General features: G+C 45.5%; 1 protein-coding gene across 2 annotated transcripts in view; it reads right to left on the reverse strand.

Annotated features, from left to right (window-relative positions):
• Window positions 1-19,245, reverse strand: part of CERK (ceramide kinase) — a 187,678-nt gene that overhangs the window by 25,817 nt on the left and 142,616 nt on the right. For both annotated transcript variants that reach the window (XM_082254763.1, XM_082254762.1), the window contains 2 exons: window positions 13,693-13,798; window positions 13,442-13,518 (listed from right to left, as the gene is read on the reverse strand). In XM_082254763.1, coding sequence (XP_082110889.1) covers window positions 13,442-13,518; window positions 13,693-13,798 — 183 coding nt within the window. The remainder of the gene's footprint in view (window positions 1-13,441; window positions 13,519-13,692; window positions 13,799-19,245) is intronic.

Consider the following 19,245-nt stretch of genomic DNA (forward strand, 5'->3'; position numbering starts at 1 on the left):
GTTTAAATGAACTCGCAACCCTCCCCCGAGTCACGCTATTGCTTATTCGCTGTTACCATCAACGTGTGTGAGTAAGCTACACTGTTCAATAGACTATTATCTTACTATAGCGTGCGAGGGAGATGGTTCAACATCTGGATGTCTTTTTCCCTTCATTCAGTGGGCACTCCTCTAAACCACACTACAATATTCTCATGCATCTATGGTGACTTTTATCCTCTACCTCTGTATTGAACGGGGGTTCAAAGTTCATGAAACTACATTTTACTTTACGGACACTGCAGGTGTTGTATTCAATCCATCAATGTAGGATCCTCATATGGATACATTGTTTCAACAGTTTAGCTTCTTGGTCATCTGCTTGTAGTACCAGTGAAAGTTTTTCATAAATCATTTTTAAAATATATTTGTGTACAACAAAGTGAATTAATGCAGTGCATTGGCCATCAAGATTGTTGTATATACAAACCCTTTCCATGTCTGGTTGAGTCCATAACTAGTATTTTTATATTCTTAGGTAATTTGTGTTATGACTAGGGACTCCCAGATTACTTTCCTTTGAGGACACAGAAACAGGGAGAGCTGGAGGCTATACTTTGTTGTTTTTTCACTCCTTTACATGCTGCCCCATCATACCCTCTGTGCTCCTCTCCTGCACATACTGACCCGTCAAACCTTCTACCTTCCTCTTTTGCATATACCACCTGCTGTCATACCCTCCGAAAATCTCACCTGCAGATACATAAGCTAGGTTTACTCAGAACCAAAGTATATGCCAAGTAATGGTATCAAACATAGAAGGCATCACATCGTTAATTGTGAGTTAATTGTGTAATTGTCACATCATTGTGAGTTAACTCACAATCTTTAATAGTCCTACTTCCAATGAGCCTTGCACATTCTTATAGCATGTAACTCAATACTGTATACATTACAATGACATGCAGTGGATAGAAGTTACAGTCTGCCTTAACACACACACATACAAGGTTTCCACAAACAAAACAAAAAAAGCAAACAAGGTGGTAAAAAAAACAAACGCAAAAGATATGGAGAAATTAGGGCTATAATACACAATAACCATTAATCTATACAAGGAAATCTTGCTGAAGCACACCAATACAAAACATCAACAAATATGAATCTATGATGTGTTGATTTTGGCTCTTCAAACTTCAGGTTGGCTGTACTGTAGGAAAGAAGCCCTAACACTACTCTTGCCAAAATATAGCAGTACAACATGACTGCCAATACCATAATTGCCTTTTGTTTCTCAGACATCTGGATAAATCAGCCAGAGCAAACCTGCCAAATACTATAAATCCATTAGTCTTTGTTCATATTAACCTTGTCAAAGTCAGCAGAAGATGGGGTTAATAATGTGTAAAGCATGTTCAAATAAACAGCTACAAACCTACACAACAGTTGATAACACAACAGCACAAAGGTGAATAAACAAGCTGCAGACCAATATTTTGTCCTTGCCACTAGATAAGCCATTTCTGTGATTTCCACCTGTGCTGTAATAAGAATTTTTAGATGATAATAGATCATTTACTACCCATCTGTTACAGCAAAGGGCTACCAATAGTTATAATATCATTACCATAGAAAAGTTGAAATCCTACCGCTTACGTGTAAGAAGTTAATTAAGTAACAGCTGACAATGGTTGTTATTTAACAAAAAAAAAAAAAACACATAACATACATGTCATTCTTACCAACTCTGTGTAGTGGTTTTACACAGAGCAGCCCCGAACCTGCCCTTCTCAGGTCCCCCGCCGGTGTTCCGTGAGAATTACATACCCGTGAGAAAAACCCCCCGTCACTTCCGGTTCACGGCAGTGTGTGTAACGCGAGCAGTTACATTAAAACAGCTGTGCTACACTATGAGTCATCTCCGCTCCTGTCCCGGTCACTTCCCTGCTCTCGGCTACTAAATATAAAAGCGGCGGCGGCTGTATGAAAAGATAACTCACGGAGCCGCCAGCCGCTTTTATATTTACTAGCCAAGATCAGGGAAGTGACCGGGACAGGAGCGGAGATGACTCATAGTGCAGCACAGCTATTTTATGTTACCGCCGCGTCGGTAGGTTTTTTTAACGGACACCGAGATAGTTTCAGACTAGTGCGCATGCGCACTAGTCTGATCCTCAGCTCTTCCATTAGGTGTCCGGGGCTGTGAGCATGCGCACTGCTGCGCTGCTCAGCTGTTCCTGGCCGGAAGTGACGAGGGGTAGGTTTTTCTCACGGGGTAGGTAATTCTCACGTTACACCGGCACTCTCGGCCCCTCCCCCCTATCGAGTGGCCCCAGAGCAAGCAGCTTGCAATGGGTGCACCCAAGCAGGCATACTTCTGAGCTGCTGCTCTGCATGTCCATTCAGACACAGAGCCACAGCTCGACCCGCCCCCTTTCTCTACTCACTGGCTGTGATTGACCACAGCAGGGACCCAATGGCTCCCACTGCGATCTCAGTCAATGAGGAGGGAGAGTCCCCGTAGAGGTGAGACACGTGTGCACATCGCTGGATCACGATGGAGCTCAGTTAAGTATTAGGGGGGGCTGGGGGATGCTGCACACAAAAGGTTTTTTACCTTCATACATAGAATGCATGAAGGTAAAAAAACCTTCAGCCTTTACAACCACTTTAAGTCTTAGGTCATCTATCTTTTTTATTTATTTTTTAATACTTCAATGCATCAGTATCATGGAATATCAGTACCAGGTTAAAAAAAAAAAGTTAGATATTCAAAATGTAACATTTTAACCTGTTGTCCAATTATTTAATAATATGACACCATCATGAAAAATAATGTAACTATCTCATGGTCTTTTTTTATTGTATGTGGTACAGCAGTGCTGAGTTTTTTTTTTTTTTTACTTTCCTTGCATTCAAAAGTTTAATTTGGTGACTAATGTTCAACACATTCAAATCAATGGCAGCTTTCACTTCATCATCATCACTCTTCACCAATATGGCAGAATTTCTGTGAAAGCTTAGTAATCTGTCCACTGGTAGCACTGATTGACCAAATGGCCAGGCACTTGTCCCTGGTAAAAATGGCAGTGATTTTGTACAGTCTCTGCAACCTATCACCTGGTGAAGCAATAGTCCGTTACTTTTTCATGTCGATGCAGGAATATTCAGAGAACAAAGTAAATCGAAAGAACAATTTTAAACACAAAGAACTACAGAAATCAAATCACATTCAGAGCAGTATTAAACCCAAAAACAAACCTTATCTGGCAGTTTACCACTTCTTAGAGGTCATGGCTGTACTGGTTTCCTTAAGTCAGGAAGGCAGAAGAGAAATCACTGCTCCAGGTGGGCAGAGGAGATCCCACAGCAGGTAATCCCACAGGTGCTGACCTGGCACACCACTGCAACAAACAAGGAAACTTGGAAAAGGCAGCCGTACACTGCAATGGGATACCAATAAAATTTCTTTATTGTAATGCAGACAGATGCAGACACAATGAAACATCTTTACTGCAATGCAGATAGATGCAGTCACCACAGGAATGAATGGAAGGTTAACATGTTAAACACATCTTGTGCTTAGTCATAACCAAGGTTAAAACTGTGTGGTCAGTGTTGAAAGTGCCCTAGGCAGACAGGTTGCCCAGGACTCCACCCCAGCCCGACAGGCTGGCATCCGTGGTAATCACCGTCCACACCAATGGACGGAAGGACTTGCCTTCTGCCACAGACGGGGACTGGAGCCACCACAGAAGATCCAATCCGGTCTGACGACTCAAGGAGACACACAGATCCAGGGACTGATGCAGTCTGTCCCACCTGTCCAGGATCTCCGCTTGGAGAGCCCGCGTGTGAAACTGAGCAAAGGGTATCGACTCGAAGGCCGAAACCATCAACCCCAGACCCCGCATACAGGTCCTGAGTGACGAGGACGGGCTGTCCCTGAGGGACCTGATCTCGTCCAGCAAAGTCCGGAGCTTGTCCTCCGGCAAGAACACCTTTGCCTGAGCAGAGCCCAGAATCATTCCCAGGTAGGGAAGACGAAGCAATGGAGACCATGTCGATTTCTGAACGTTGATGGTCCACCCAAACTCCTGGAGCGTCTGTACCGTGGTGGACAGATCGCGCACTAGGTCCTGGCTGGCACGTGATCTCAGAAGTAGATCGTCCAGGTAACCCAAGACCGCAATGCCCTGAGTCCTCAGCAGGCCCAGAACCGGCGCCAACACTTTGATAAACACCCTTGGTGCCGAAGCGAGACCGAAAGGTAACGCCACAAACTGGTAGTGGTCCTCTGCGATAGCAAAACGAAGGTACCGCAGATGACCCTCGAAAATGGGGATGTGCAGGTACGCATCTTTCAGATCTATCGAGGCCAGGAATTCTCCTGGACTCAAGGAGGCCACCACCGAACGGAGAGACTCCATACGGAACTTCCGAACACGCACAAAGCGGTTCAGCGCTTTCAGGTCCAGAATAGGACGCACTTTGCCCTCCTTTCTGGGCACAGTGAACAGATTTGAATAAAACCCCCGAAACTTGTCCCGATGAGGCATCGGGACAATTACCCCCTGAGCAAGAAGGTCCTGCACCGCTTGATGCAGGTCCTGCAGACGCCCCGGAGGCAAATGAAGATTTGAGGGAAAGAATCTGTCCGCCGGGCGGGAAAGGAATTCGATCTTGTATCCCGATCAAACGATTTCCAGAACCCACCTGTCCGATATCCGGAGCAGCCAAGGTTGGAAGGAAACCGCGCAAACGTCCCCCCACCCCTGAAATGGGTGAGGGCGCCCCTTCAGGCAGAGGCGGATTGACCCGCCGAGCCTGCATTGCCGGACTTCTGCTTACCCACCCAGGGCTTCTTCTGACTGCCCTGGGCCTTGAAGGGCTTGCCCTTGGATTGGTTCCGAAAGGCACGAAAGGACCCCTGAGTGGATCTAGGCGCAGAACCCCGCTTGCCTCGAAAGGACTTGTTCTTCGGGTTCTGGGGCAGCATGGTGCTCTTGCCCCCCGTGACGCCTTTTACCAGGGTATCCAACGCCTCGCCAAAAAGGCGAGAGCCAGCATAGGGAAAATCAGCAACTGTTTTCCGCGAGGACTGGTCAGCCGACCAGCTCTTCAGCCATATCAGTCGCCGGTTAAGTACCGAGACACTAGAGAGGCGTGCTACTAAAGGGGCCTCATTCAAGGCCGCATCACACAGATACATGATTCCCTGGTGGATTTGATTCACCATTTCCAGCCAGGCAGGCGGCACATCATCAGACACGAGGTTGCTCCTAAGCAACTTAGTCCAATCAGCCACCGCCTGAGCCACCAAAACGGACGCGAAAACGGGTCTGAGCAACGAGCCCGCCACCGTATAGGAATGGCGGGCTAGAGACTCCAACCGTGGGATCCCGGAAAACCGGGGCATCCTCAGAAGGAACTAAGGTAGCCTTGTTTAACACGACCTCAGTGTGTTCTACCTGTGGAGGCACACACCATCGCGATTCCGTAGCCGGTGCAAAAGGATAAAGCAATTTGAACCGACTAGGTACCAGAAATGGACGTTTTAACGCGCGCTACATTTCATTAACAGTGTAATGAAACTCAGGTGGGCAGGGAAAAACCTGCGCCGACTTGCGGGTCCTGTGCGTCCCAAATGAGGACACAACGCCCGAAGGACAGGGCTCATCCTCCAAATGTAGTGTTTCCTTAACAGAAACAATTAATTCATCCATGGTCGCCCGCTCTTCAGGCGACCCCGGGGAAGAGGTTTCAACCCCTTCCACCTCTGCCTCCCCCTCAGTCCCCAGCAGGTCCAAGGATGAGCGAGACCCTGAAAAGGGCATGCTCGCAGCAGCAGCAGCCATATCACCATCTGAATCAGAGGAGAGAGACAATCTGGGCCTCTTTTTAGCAGCACATTCAGCCATCAGCATTTCCATGTTTGACACCAAGGTCGCCACTACAGCGGCCAAATCAGGTCTCAGAGGGGCCACAGGAGAACTGGGGACCCCCACCAGAGCTGGGGGGAATTTGCTGTCCTGAGAATCCATTGCTCAAGGTGACAAAAAACAACAGTGCAATAAGATAGTACTGTCCCTTTAAGAGCGCCGCGGAGTGCGCAGCCCACCGCTTCAGCTACAGTGACAAAAACCCCCCAACAGGAGAGAACAAAACTGAGCCAGAAATGACAATACAGAAAGATATTGAGAGCAATAACCTGCAGAGCCCCGCAGAGTGTTGCCACCGAGTGTCCTGCTTCAGAGGAAAAGGAAGTGCTGCTAAAGTAGGCTGCATGACCCAGGGAAAATGGCTGCCCCATAGGATTGCATGGGAGGCTCCGCCAAAATGGCCGCCGGACATGCGGTCGGAACGATCATTCGGCTACCGCAAAATGGCGCCAAAAAACAGCATGTAGAATGCCCATAGAGAAGCCAAACATGCCTGCCCATACCTAAAATGGCGGACCGTGCGGATTCACCCCGCTGCGGCCGCCACACACACAGTCTGTACCCCCAACAAACACCGAAGTGACACAGGGAAGGGGACCCCCAAAAACATATAGCACCGCAGCGCATGCACAAGCGATCCCCGAAGGGACCGCATCAGGGAGTCACACAGGTACAGACATGGGGGACACACAGCAACACAGGACTGCCACCCCAGACAGAGGCCCCACACAGAAGTACTTAACTGTACCAGATGGCATGGGGTGCCTCTATGAACGGAAAGCCGCTGTCCTCATCTGACAGGGAGTGCCGTTTGCCAGGGACATGACACTGCAGCATCGCAGATGTGTCCTGTGAGGTAGCCACCTCACGGCTGCATCCCTGCTGCGAACAGGGATGGGTCATTCATAGTGCCGGGGCGAACCATAGCTGAAAGCTCGATGGCGGGCTGGGGGTCCATCTGACCCTCTGCCCTGGAGAACCAGGGCGGTCAGTCCGAATCCCAGCACCGCATGATCCATCTTCTTCCGAAGAGTCGACTAAAACTAAAGCTGACAAAATAAACAGCTAGTAAAGTAAGAGAAAACTGACATTTTCAAAAGAAAATCAAATAGAAAAGATTAGATAGGCTGAGACTGTAGCCCCAGCACAGGGAAGCCTAACTACTCCTGACGCTAGGCAGATTAAAACTGAGTTGGGAGTGGTCACTGCAGGGGGGTATTGACCAGATGGGACAGCCCCCATGGGTGTGTATATGCAAATGCCTTTGTTCTTTTGACTAAGTCTTTATGCCTAGCTACTCCTGCGGAGCGGAAGTCAATACCCAACAGTGATGACTTAGAGGTGGCGGCGACTGTCAAGGGACGTAAGAGAAAGAACATTTTTGGTTTTGGGTTTAATACCGCTTTAAGTTTACTGGAGTTCGATCATGTAGGAAGAGGATTAATAGTTATTATGGGTTAAAATAACGTGCATGTCTTTTTCTGTTCAATGCCCTATTGAATAACCTCTCCATACTAAAGCGTCTCTGCAGTAGAAAGTGTTATATCCAATATCTAGAACCTAAAAAAGCAACACAACATTGCCTTCCTACCTTTGCACACATGCAAGGCATCAAGTAATGTAATTAAAAGTGGTAATAAACCCCAAAAGCAAATATATATATTTCAGCTTACCAATGCTTAGTTTTATTTTTAGACTTTTATTCTATTTTCATCTGATGATCTGGAGAGTTAAGCTGGATACACACTATACAATTTTCTTTAGATTTTTTCTTTTACAGTAGATTTACCAAAACCATATACTAGGGAGGTCAAACCTAAACACTTTCACTCAGGCCCCTGCACTACACAGTTGAAGGTAAATCTAAAGGAAATCTAACAACAAAAATTGTATAGTGTGTATCCAGCCTTAAGCTGGATACACACTATACAACTTTTGTTGGTAGATTTCCTTTAGATTTAACTCCAAACAGGGCTGGCCCAAGACATTGTGCTGGCCAGTGTCACTTAAAAAAAGTAATTAGTTATAGTTACTAGTTACTTCTCACAAAAAGTAACTAACTGAGTTAGTAACTGAGTTACATCAGTAAAAAAGTAACTAATTACCAGGGAAAGTAACTATTGCCTTACTTTAAAAAAAGAATCAAATATGTCAAATAACTTGTATGCCCCTTGTATGTGTGGTATTTACTGAGTGTTACCTGCGTGATACACTAGTACGGTACCTGAGCGGTATTTTCTGAGTGGTACCTGCTTGGTATTTGCTGAGTGGTACCGGCTGCGTGGTACACTGGTATGGTACCTGAGTGGCATTGAGTGGCACTGGTGGTACCCGAGTGGTATTTGCTGAGTGTTCCCTCCAATGTTCCAGGCACAGTCTCATTGCTCAGAGTTCCAAGACATTGATCGGTAATCTGGACTCTTCCAGTGTCCAGATCCCCTGAGCAGAATTTTTGCGGTTGACACATTCCCAATCAGACAAGCTGGCATCCGTGGTGACCACTGTCTAAGAAAAGGGGAGGAAGGATTTGCCCAGCTGAAGCGCCAGAGAACGAAGCCACCATATCAGGGACTCTTTCGTTCCCTGGTTCAGCCAGATCTGATTGTCCAGAGACTGGGGATTCTTGTCCCATTTGGCAACAATCTCCCTTGCAGGGACCTTGTATGGAACTGTGCAAATGGAACCACCTCCAAGGTAGATACCATCAGGCCCAGCACCCGCATACAAGTCCGGAGGTATGACCATCTGCTGGACAGCATGAGACGAATTGCAGCCTACAGTTTCTGGAGTTTATCCAGAGGAAGGAGGCACTCTGGCTAAGGCCGAGTCCAGAGTCAGACCCAGATAGTCCAGCTTTGTGGACGGAACCAGAGCAGACTTCAGAATTCATCTAAACTCCCTTAAACTTTGATTGAGGATTTCCAGGTTTTTCCAGCAGAGCAGAAGGAGGCTCCGCTTGCAGAAGGAGGTCATCCAGGTAGCTCAATACCGCGATCCCCTATTGGCATAACAACGCTAGCACCGAGGCAGACACTTTTGTGAAGACCCAAGGAGCGGTGGCAAGACCAAATGGTAGCGCCACAAACGAATAAATGCTCCTCTCCCTCGGCAAAGTGGAGGAAGTGCTGGTGACTGACACATATTGGAATGTGAAGGTAAGTGTCCTTGATGTCATACAAATGGACTCCATTCTGAACTTCTGCACCCGCACAAAGCAGTTCAGCGACTCGAGGTCCAGAATTGGACGCACCTTGCCCTCCTTCCTGGGGACTGTAAACAGGTTTGAGTAACACCCCTAAAAATGTTCTGAAGTCAGAACCGGGACAATCACCCCTTGAAGTAACAGGTCTTGTACCGCCCCAAAAAGACCCTGTAAGTGGTCCAGGGACCGTCGCGCGTTGGAAGGAAGAACCTTCCTGGAGGGTAAGAACGAAACTCGATCTTGTAGCTGGACCGTATGGTCTCGTGGACCCACTTGTCTTGTACCAGGAAAGTCCACAGGTCCGGAAACCAATGAAGACATCCCCCCACCCCCGATAAAATTGAGGGCGCACCTTCATGCTGAAGGACTCGTGTCCATGGGTCTGGAGAAGCCTGCTCTCGGTTTGCCAGACCAGGTTTGTTTGAATCCTCCAGAAGAGGCTCTGAAAGGCTTTGAGCCTTTGTCAGTCGACCCTGAGGGACGAAAAAAAAGGTCTTAGGCGCGAGAAGTCTGGTCCACAGACCAACATTTGAGCCAAAAGACCCACCGAAGGACCACTGCCGAAACAGAGAGCAAAGCCACTAGGGGAGCCGCATCCAAAGAGCCATCACAGATAGACTGCAGCCCCTGGACCAGCTGGTCCACCAGCTCAGCAAAGGCAGGGGGGAGCTGTTCTCCCTCCAGGTCACGGCGTAAAAGCTTAGCCCATTTGGTCAGAGTTTGCGACACCAGGGCAATGGTAAGCATCGGCCTCAGTGGCGAACCAGCCACAGTGTACATATTATGGGCCACAGCCTGCGCCTTCCTGTCAGCCAGGTCCTTAAAGGCAGAGGACTCTTCAACCGGAATCATGGTTGCATTGTTTAATCTGTCCCCTTGTTAAACAGGGACTCCTCATAGGAGTATCGCCCAGCAACTCGCTTGGGGACCCCAAAGGGACGCTTTGGTCTTCCCCACTCTTTAGTGACAATTTTGCCAAAATAGGAGGGGAAAGGGAACACCTTTGCCGCTCTGGATGGCTTGCGAGTGCCAAAGGGAACCTGCACCTCTGTCGCAGCCACATCCTCCAACTTTAAGCCTCAAGCAAAGATGCAATCAGTGCATCTACCAGTGCTTTTTCGTGCGCAGTTGCAGAAGTGGAGGAATCCTTTCTATCGGAGGATTCAGGGTGCGTGGTCACAGACCCAGCAGGGTGACCCACGTCCGTGGCAGCCGAATCAAATTCAGGATCTGATGAGACAGATGAGGCGGGGGATGCTTTATGCAAGCCCTGTCGCCCAAAAGCCACCTCCATCCGGGACACAAAGGACTCAAGGACCAACATCCGTGCATCGATGGATGTATGGGACCCGGATAGCCCCGCAGCCCCAGAGAAGGGATCAGGTGGGACCCGGAGAGCCCCGCAGCCCCAGAGACGGGATCAGGTGGGAAGATGTGCTCCAAAGATTCCTTAAGTCACCAGGGGGACTCCACAAAAAAGTGTAAAATACCGCTAAGTGACATCCCCCCACCACTCAGGCAGCACCACCCCGTTGCCAGTCACAAAGCTCCAATAAAACCTCAGCAGAGAGGGAGAGGACCCCACCACACTCCCAACCCCGCAGAAATCAGGCACCGTAGCCACCAGGAGAATCTGCACTGCACACGCGGTGATCAGGAAATGAAAGGATCGAGGAGTTAGCACCAGGGGATGAGGAGAGGCTCCCACCGCCGAAAACGCCACCCAGAAGGCTCTACAGACATGGGTGCCACTGTTTTCTATGGCAGACCACCACAATAATGGCCGCTGGACTATGCAAACATGGCCACCATGCATTGCAGCACAAGGTTAAAACAAAATGGCAGCACCAGGAGGGATCCCACCATGTACAGCACCCCCCCCCACACGAACACAGAGCCGATCATCCGGTTGCCGGGGGTGCACCCCCCCCCACCCATATCGCCAGCATAGCGTCCTGCCCCCACCCACACAGCCCCAGCATAAGTGGAGGGGGGGTAGGATGGAGAACAGGTGAAAGGGGGTACCTGATGGGACGGAGCAGAACTCGGGGGACTGACCGACCCATTGAGGGGCCCACATCCACCCCAAAAACCCTCCAATGGGAGATGGGGGACAGCTACTCACCATACCAGGAACCAGGCAGGCACCGCTCCAGACAGAACCCCTCACCATCTAAAACAGGGGAGCTGTCAGCCAGGAGGAAAGCTAAGACCAGACGGGGGCTGGCTTACGAGTTAAACGACCTCGTGAGGCGTTTAACTCATAAGCCAGCCCCCGTCTGGAGAGGCTATGTTGCGGCCGACCTAGCACTGGCCAGACTGGGGTGACACTGGATCTAGATTACTCAGCCCATCGTCCAGTCCGGCAGGTGATTATAGATCTCACTGGAAAAAAAAAAAATAGAAAAAACAAAAAATCTATCTAAAAAGAGAAAACTTGCCAAGACCAGAGATCCCAGCAAGGAACTACTCCTGACTAGGCAGAAAAAAACCTATAGCAGAGAGGGAGTATACCCACTGGGACTGCCTATAGGCGTAACCAGACTTGTTTTCTGCCTAGTGTCCTACTCCTGTAGGGAGCAGCATAAACCAATAGTTAAGAAGATCAGAAGCTGTGTCCGTCAATGAACGAAAGAGAAAAGAATATCTCCCTTGAATACTTACATAACGGTTACTGATAAAAATGCGGTACTACAAATCCAGGGCTGCCAAAAAAGTCCATCTCAGGAGACCCATGGAGAGAACGCACAAATACACCCCCCGAGAGAGATAATTTCCATTGATGATAGATAGTGATGCAGGAAAGTGACTCCAAGCATTGCTATAAGATAAATAGGTAATTTAAAACTACCATGTGTAAGAAATGCTGGTATATAGGAAAACTAAGACCAATGCCCATTGGTAATTAGTAGGGGAGCACAGAGCAAGGTGAGTGAAGGACTGCAATGTGTTATCACGCAATTTATGTGATTATATATAACATTAGGCATGTATTAACCGCAATGTGTTATGTTATGTTCCTTCATCACATTAAACATGCAAACATTTCTTTCAAGCCACATGTCTTATGCCTCATTTAAAGTACCTCAAATCCTCTTCTTTTCTTATATGTTGCTGTCCAAAGATGTCCCCTGTGCTCATTTATTCAAAATTAGAGCACTCTAACACAGGAGGTGTGTTACTAGACAGATCACTGGGTGAAAATAGAGGGAAAAAAGCCCCATTAAAGAAACTATTGCCGCCACCAAATCAAATGATTGCTAAGCTGCAATAGATTACATTTTTGGTTTTGTGTTTAATACCGCTTGAAGTTGCCAAACACCACAACAGGCTTGAACACAGCAAGGGGTCAATAAAGATGACTACACATAACAGGAAAAACAAAGTTGGAAAGATTTACAACTAGTAGCTCAAAACAGATGGAAGATGTACAGCAACTTAATTTAAATATCAATTTAATAACATGTTAGAAGTTAAAGTGGTTGTGAAGGAAGGTTTTCTAAAAAAAAAAACCTTCTGCATGCTGTTTCTCCTGCAGCACCCCCCCCCCCCCTTATTCTTACCGGAGCTTGATCTTAATCCAGCAATGTGCATGAGAGCTGATTTTCTCATAAAAGAGTGGCTTAGATACAGCAAAGGGAGCCATTAGCTCCTGTTGCTGTCAATCACAGCCAGTGAGGAAGGAGCAGGCCCGAGCCATGGGGGGTAGGGCCAGGATCACTGGCGGGAGAGGAGGATTGGGGCTGCTCTGTACAAAACCAACAGGGCAAATAAGTATATAATGTTTGTTATTTTAAAGAAAAAAAAATCTGAATGTTTAGTATTAGTATCACTTGTAAAGGAAGGGCTATACAGTTACACACCTGTTATAAGTTTCTTCCCCATAGCTAGTATTCCCCACAAAGATTCTCAGTAAAATCTGACACTCTCATAACATTAGACATTTTACCTATTCTTCAAGGCACACAGTAATATATTTATATAAAGAATAGAAACCCCCATTGAAATAAAGCAGTGATGAACAACTTCCTGTTCATTATTATAATCCATATTTTAATACCAATATGTAATGTGTGCATTTTCTTAAATACTGGTTATATAAAACACAATTGTGTTAGATATAGAATGCATAAAAAGAGAGAAGAATGAATTGATCTCAATCAACATAACATTTAGCCCTGCTGAATTTGTTTTGTTTATTTGACCCTGGACAAGATATCCCTAGCCTTGGACTGTAGAACAGATATTTATCCAAGCACAGGGATAATTTTAGCCACAGTGAGAGTTCTCAATTATCTTTAAATTAACATAAACTCACCATTGTGTTGTAACCCACAGGTCTCTGCTCTCTGCTGCTCCTTTAGCTGCTTGCTACTTTGCCTGCAAATGTAGCACCTAGAAGAATAAAACAAATACAAACCTAAGTGATGGAACAATTTCTTTACACTCTGATGACCACGTATGGCATTTTAGAAATTGCATAAGCAAAGATCTCTACTCTGTTCTTGTAAATGAAAAAAAATATAAAAAATGGAGTAGATATGTTTCTCAATAAATAAAGCAACTTACCCAGTTGTGCAACAGACTTTATCCCTTGGGGATCCTACTGCCCACTTTGCTGGCTGGAAAGACACTGTCCCTTCATAGTATCGATGAGACAGAAAAGTCTTGAAACCTAAAATAAACAGTCTTAGTCTTAGGCCTCACTATGCAGGTTGCATAATCTCATAGAATGCAGCTATGTAACAATTATAAAAAGAAGAAGCAATAAAAGTTCACAACTGCGTTCAGTAATAAGTTATGTTTCTCAGTATAGGTTCCCTTGAATTTAGTTGGAAAGGTACACAACTTATACTGAGCTTTTTAGCCTAAGGACATTTTGTAGCTTTTGCCATATGTATACATTGCACTTGAAATATTATGAATTACTTCCTGGAAATGTTCTATTCAATAAGGGATAAAGGTTATAAGAGCTTGGTTCGAATGTAACTCCTTTACAATGGATAGTAAAAAAAGCCTCTTTAAAACGTCTGAACCTAGCTTTGCAACTTTTGCATGCAATACCAAAGTTGTACATTTCATTGCAACCAATTAGTGTATCCTGGTAAACCAGTATTATATTTTTTTCAGGAAAGAATTAAGTGGGCCTTCATTTGATGATAAATGGTAATAGATCTCATGGTAATTAAAACCTGGTCCAAAACCTTTTTTTCCAGGCTATATATTTATCCCACATCACAAACACATTTCCCAGCCAGCTTGCACTGACATTTTAGAGTAAGGACCACAGTATATACAGAGGTCCCTTGTCATGGGCACTGCGGCTTATACATATATTTGCAAATGTGTGCAAACAAACACCTCTGATTTTAACGTAAACGGTTAGACAGGGTCAATTTAGTTGTTTTTCAGGCTGGCAAATGTGCTGGGAAATTTTTTGTTCATTCATATTCATAGACTGGTACCTTCAGGTGATTGGACACAATCTTTTTTTGGGCACACCTCTTGGACATCCCCATGTAACCTCACCTCTGAGTCCTCAGTTCCCTAGCAAGCATTGCAGAGTAAAGCAGGTCATAGATGTGATTTTCTCACCCGATTCCCTAGTCAACACAATTGTAAATATATATACCGATATATATATCTCCTTACATTTTTGTAAATATTTTATTATATCATTTAATATTTTTACAAATGCACTTCTGGAAGAGTGGCCAAACATTCCCATAGACACTCCTATGCTGTAAATCTCCCTCGATGGTGGGTTCTCCTTGGTGCTGGGGTAAGTTACATTGCAGTATAAATTACTGCATTTCATACTGGAACCATTTCTCAGCAGTTGAACATTATCACAGTTGCCGTATTCCAGTGGAGGTTCTTTCCCGGTTATTGCTGCAGTATAAATGACTAATGAAGCTGGCAGTCGATTTTGTTTGCTGTATTTTTTTCCCCTAACAGGCTTGCTGGCTCTTGTTGTCCTCTAGAGATGGTGGTTTTGCATGCTCTAGCGTGGGGGCAGGGGTCTGTAGTGAAGCGGTCTGATTGGATGGTAGAAGGTAGTGGCCGGTCCGGGCTTCCTCATCGCTAAGGAGCTGTCGGGGCACTTTTGATCAGTGGAAGCAATCTCAATGTAAGACTGGCTTCCTTCTTCTGTGGCCACTACACTGTGTATAACCTGGGTCTCTGCTGCCCTCACTGTGAGTACATGCACAACCGTATCTACTTTGCTTGTGTATAAGCTTGGGGTATTTTGATCCAAAGCTGCCGCCAGCCTTAAAGCACTGAAGATTTTTTTTTTTTTTTTTTTTAGAAGGAATTTGTTTTATTTATCTTTACTTTTCTTTTTTAAAAGAGTACTGCATGTTGAAGAGACCAGGACGGAATACATTTTCGTCAGTTGGTCACTCCAAATAAACTCGATCGAGTAGGGTCAGTTTGACTCGGTCTTGTGTGAAAAATTTTTATGTGCTGTCCGGGGGAGTGTGTTATAGCTGCTTTAAAGAGGCAGACAGGATCTTCCTCACATTGTGTGTAGCCACAATCAAGTGCTGTGAGGAAGGAGAATGTGTCAAAAATGTCTTTCAAGACAGAGGATTTACCTCCCATTATGCTTAGCCACAATGAGGTGCTGTGAGGCGGCATTGTCAGCATGGAGATGTGTCAGCAACACCTTAAAGAGGTAGACCAAGGATCTTCCTCTCATTATGCTTAGACACAATGAAGTGCTGGGAGGCTGCGTTGCCAGGATGGAGAATGTGTCCATGCCTTAAAGGGGTAGTCAGAGGTTCTCCTGTCCATTATGTATAGCCACAAGGTTACTGTGAACACTGGATGAAGTTACCATAGCTAAGTGATTGCATATAGCTTGCGCTGCTTTACAATACTGTTGCTACCTATTGCATAAAGCCTCCCACAGAAAGGTTACTTATGTTGGCAGGCGACAGACAACAGCATAAGCTGGTGCTTTATGTGCAGCCTGTGACTATCCTATTAGTCCTGCTTTCTTAGGGCAGATGAGGTTCTCCATGAGTGGAGGAGAAAGGACTCCAGGGCTCTGATTGGGAAGCTTGTGTTAAGCATTTTCAGTTGCAGGTAAAGTCTTGTTTGCCTTGCTGGAGATAGTGTCTCTTGGAGATAGCCCAGGACTACAGCGTGAGAGTTGCCTTAGTGGTGTGGTGTACACCTGTTTTTTTCCCAGTGGTCGAGTACAGACTGCTAGATTTTTTTTTTTCACTCATGGTCTTCACTTATCTTCTCTTGGTTTCTGGGTCAAGCTGCCCCAGTGCTGTGGGGAGACAGTTCACTACTCTAAGTCCATGGGGGCCCTTACATGTTCTGCATCTTCGGGCTCTGGGGCGTGGGTGGACGGCCTTGACAATCCAGCTGTTGTAGAACTGCGGGTCCCATGGGGCTCTGCAAAACTCTATCCACAGGCATGCCTCCTCAAGGCAGAGGCATGATGGGATTTGTGGTTTTGGCACAGCTGGAGGGCCGCGGTGGCCTACCGTAGTTTACTTTTGCTCTAGGGCTATGGTCAAATGCAGGTTTTAAAAAGAACAGTGACAATATTTGCATTGCCTCCCATACCCTGGCAGACCTTTTTAACTTTTTGAGTATCAATGATAGCTAATGTTCCCATCCCTGCAACAGTTCCTGTTCCTTACCATAGCTCCCATGCTCCACCAATCTGTCAACAGTTTAAAGGAGTGATTTGTGGCTCAGGGCATTCTTTCGATACAGATGCGGAGGTGGAGCATGAATATTTACTCCCTCACTTGAGTCGCAAATATCGGATGGGCTTTGGAATTATCTTGGTGCTAAAGCACGTGGATGTGTTTATGAAGGTTTGTCTCTTTATGACAGAATCCTGGGAAACCATCATTCTGGTGGTGAGGAAGGGACACTGACTGCCTTTTATGGATTAAGCAGATGCAAGTCTACATATTCCTATAGTCTGGGTTTGCCAGCACTTTCTCAGGTTTTCTAGCAGACGATGTCCTAGGTCATAGTATGTTTTTTGGTTGGCACGCAGCCCAGAACCCTCTCAAATTCAGTCTATTTAAGTCCTGGATTGCTGTTCATTGTAAGTGAAGGTCATGCCCAACCTTCTGGGTCCTGGTATGCTTTTTGGTCGTGGCACCGGCCCCAGAACCCTCTTGAAGGTACTATCAATCTTTAGAGCATTCATTTCTTCAGTGATATCCTGCTTATAGCTACGTAGGAGCGCTGCTGCTGCTAGACAACGCTCTAGCCTGCAGGACCCTCGAGAGCTTTGAGTATCTTGTCAATTTTTAGTAGAGTCAAATACAGTCTACTTAGTCCTGTATCGCTGTTCAGTGCTAGATAACCCCTAATTATGTTGGCAACATGTTCCTTTAATCTGATATTAAGCATCCGTGTGGTACGCCGCCACGTACTCCAGGCCACATGGACACCCAAGTATACCACATACCTGGATGTCACTAAAACTAGAGGAAAAACGGTTTAACCTTAAAATACGTAGGGGGTTCTTCACTGTCAGAGCAGGAAGGATGTGGAATTCTCTTCCACAGGCAGTGGTATCAGCAGGGATCATCGATAGTTTCAAAAAACTATTAGATGGGCACCTTAAAGACCACAACATACAGGGGTATACAATGTATGGTTAACAGCAAACACACACACACACATCATAGGTTTAACTGGATGGACTGATGTATTTTTTCAACCTCACAAACTATGTAACTATGGGGAAAAAATTCTTAGACCTACCCTGATTAAAGCATGGACCTGACCTTGCTGCCTTCTGAGTAACTTCTTTATATTTTTTCTGTGGCGGTCTCTCATGTAAATAGGTGTAGACAGCAGGTTGAGTTATTTTGTAGTCTTTTTTCCCTCCCTTCCTTAAATGGTATTGCTTGTTATGTCCCATAGTAGGCTGACATGACAAGGTCCAGGAATGAGGAAAATTGTTTTGATACTTACCGTAATTTTCCTTTCCTGGATCCTCCTCATGTCAGCCGAGGATTTCCCACCCAGGTATCCATCGCGAGGCTTGTAAAAGGAACAGTTTCCTATGGGAGACAGCCGCACTTTAAAGGCTAGTGAGAGATTGTCCTAGAGGGGCGGAGCTGACCCATAGTAGGCTGACATGAGGAGGTCCAGGAAATATAATATAGTAGGCTGCCATGAGGAGGATCCAGGAAAGTAAAACAATTTTCCTCAATATAGACACACACACATACACTGTATACATCAACCACAATTCTCAAAAAGTTGAGGCCATGTAAATTATACATAAAACTGGGACAGGGCAACAAAAAGTTGTGCTTACATGGAAGAGCTGGAAGGACATTTTGCAACTAATTAGGGAAGGCAGCAGGTCAGTACCATGATTAGGTATCAAAAGAGATGTAGATGTATATTATATATATATATATATATATATATATATATATATATATATATATATATATATATATATATATATATATACACACATACACACATATACACACATATATATATATATATATATATATATACATATACACACACACTAGACTCTACTACACAGCTGCTGCATACCCCCTCATGTCCACTCACAGAAAGCTTTGGATTTGGTGAAAAGGTTCACAGAATGCATGGCATTCTGTGATTGGGCAAGGGGATAGGAGGGGCAGACAGTGCAGCTGCAAACAACTCTATGGCTGCCATGTAGAACACCGGTAACTGGGATGTTATACCTCTGGAAATATAGCACTATCAGCGTTTAGTAAAATTGTAAATTGTAGAGAAAAAATAAAATAAAAAAACCTCCAGAAGTGGCATACGCCTCGTTGCACTGAACACCTTGCGTGCCAGCAGATTTCCTGGAGCTCTTTTTTAATTGTTTGTTACCTTAACATTTCATATACCTGATATGTGCCTGCTGTAACATAGTAATATAATATGATATATATATATATATATATATATATATAAATATAATAATCTGAAAAAGTATTGGGATCTCTATGTATTGCTTCCTTTGTATGAAATACCTGGTGTTCCTGCCAGTCCCTCTGCTTTCCCATCAAAAATTGACCACACAAAGCAGGAGAACACACCATGATCAGTTCTCTTGCTTTTCTGGGAACTCAG

This window comes from Pelophylax lessonae (assembly GCF_965119305.1).
Source record: "Pelophylax lessonae genome assembly, chromosome: 4".
Lineage (NCBI taxonomy): Eukaryota > Metazoa > Chordata > Amphibia > Anura > Ranidae > Pelophylax > Pelophylax lessonae.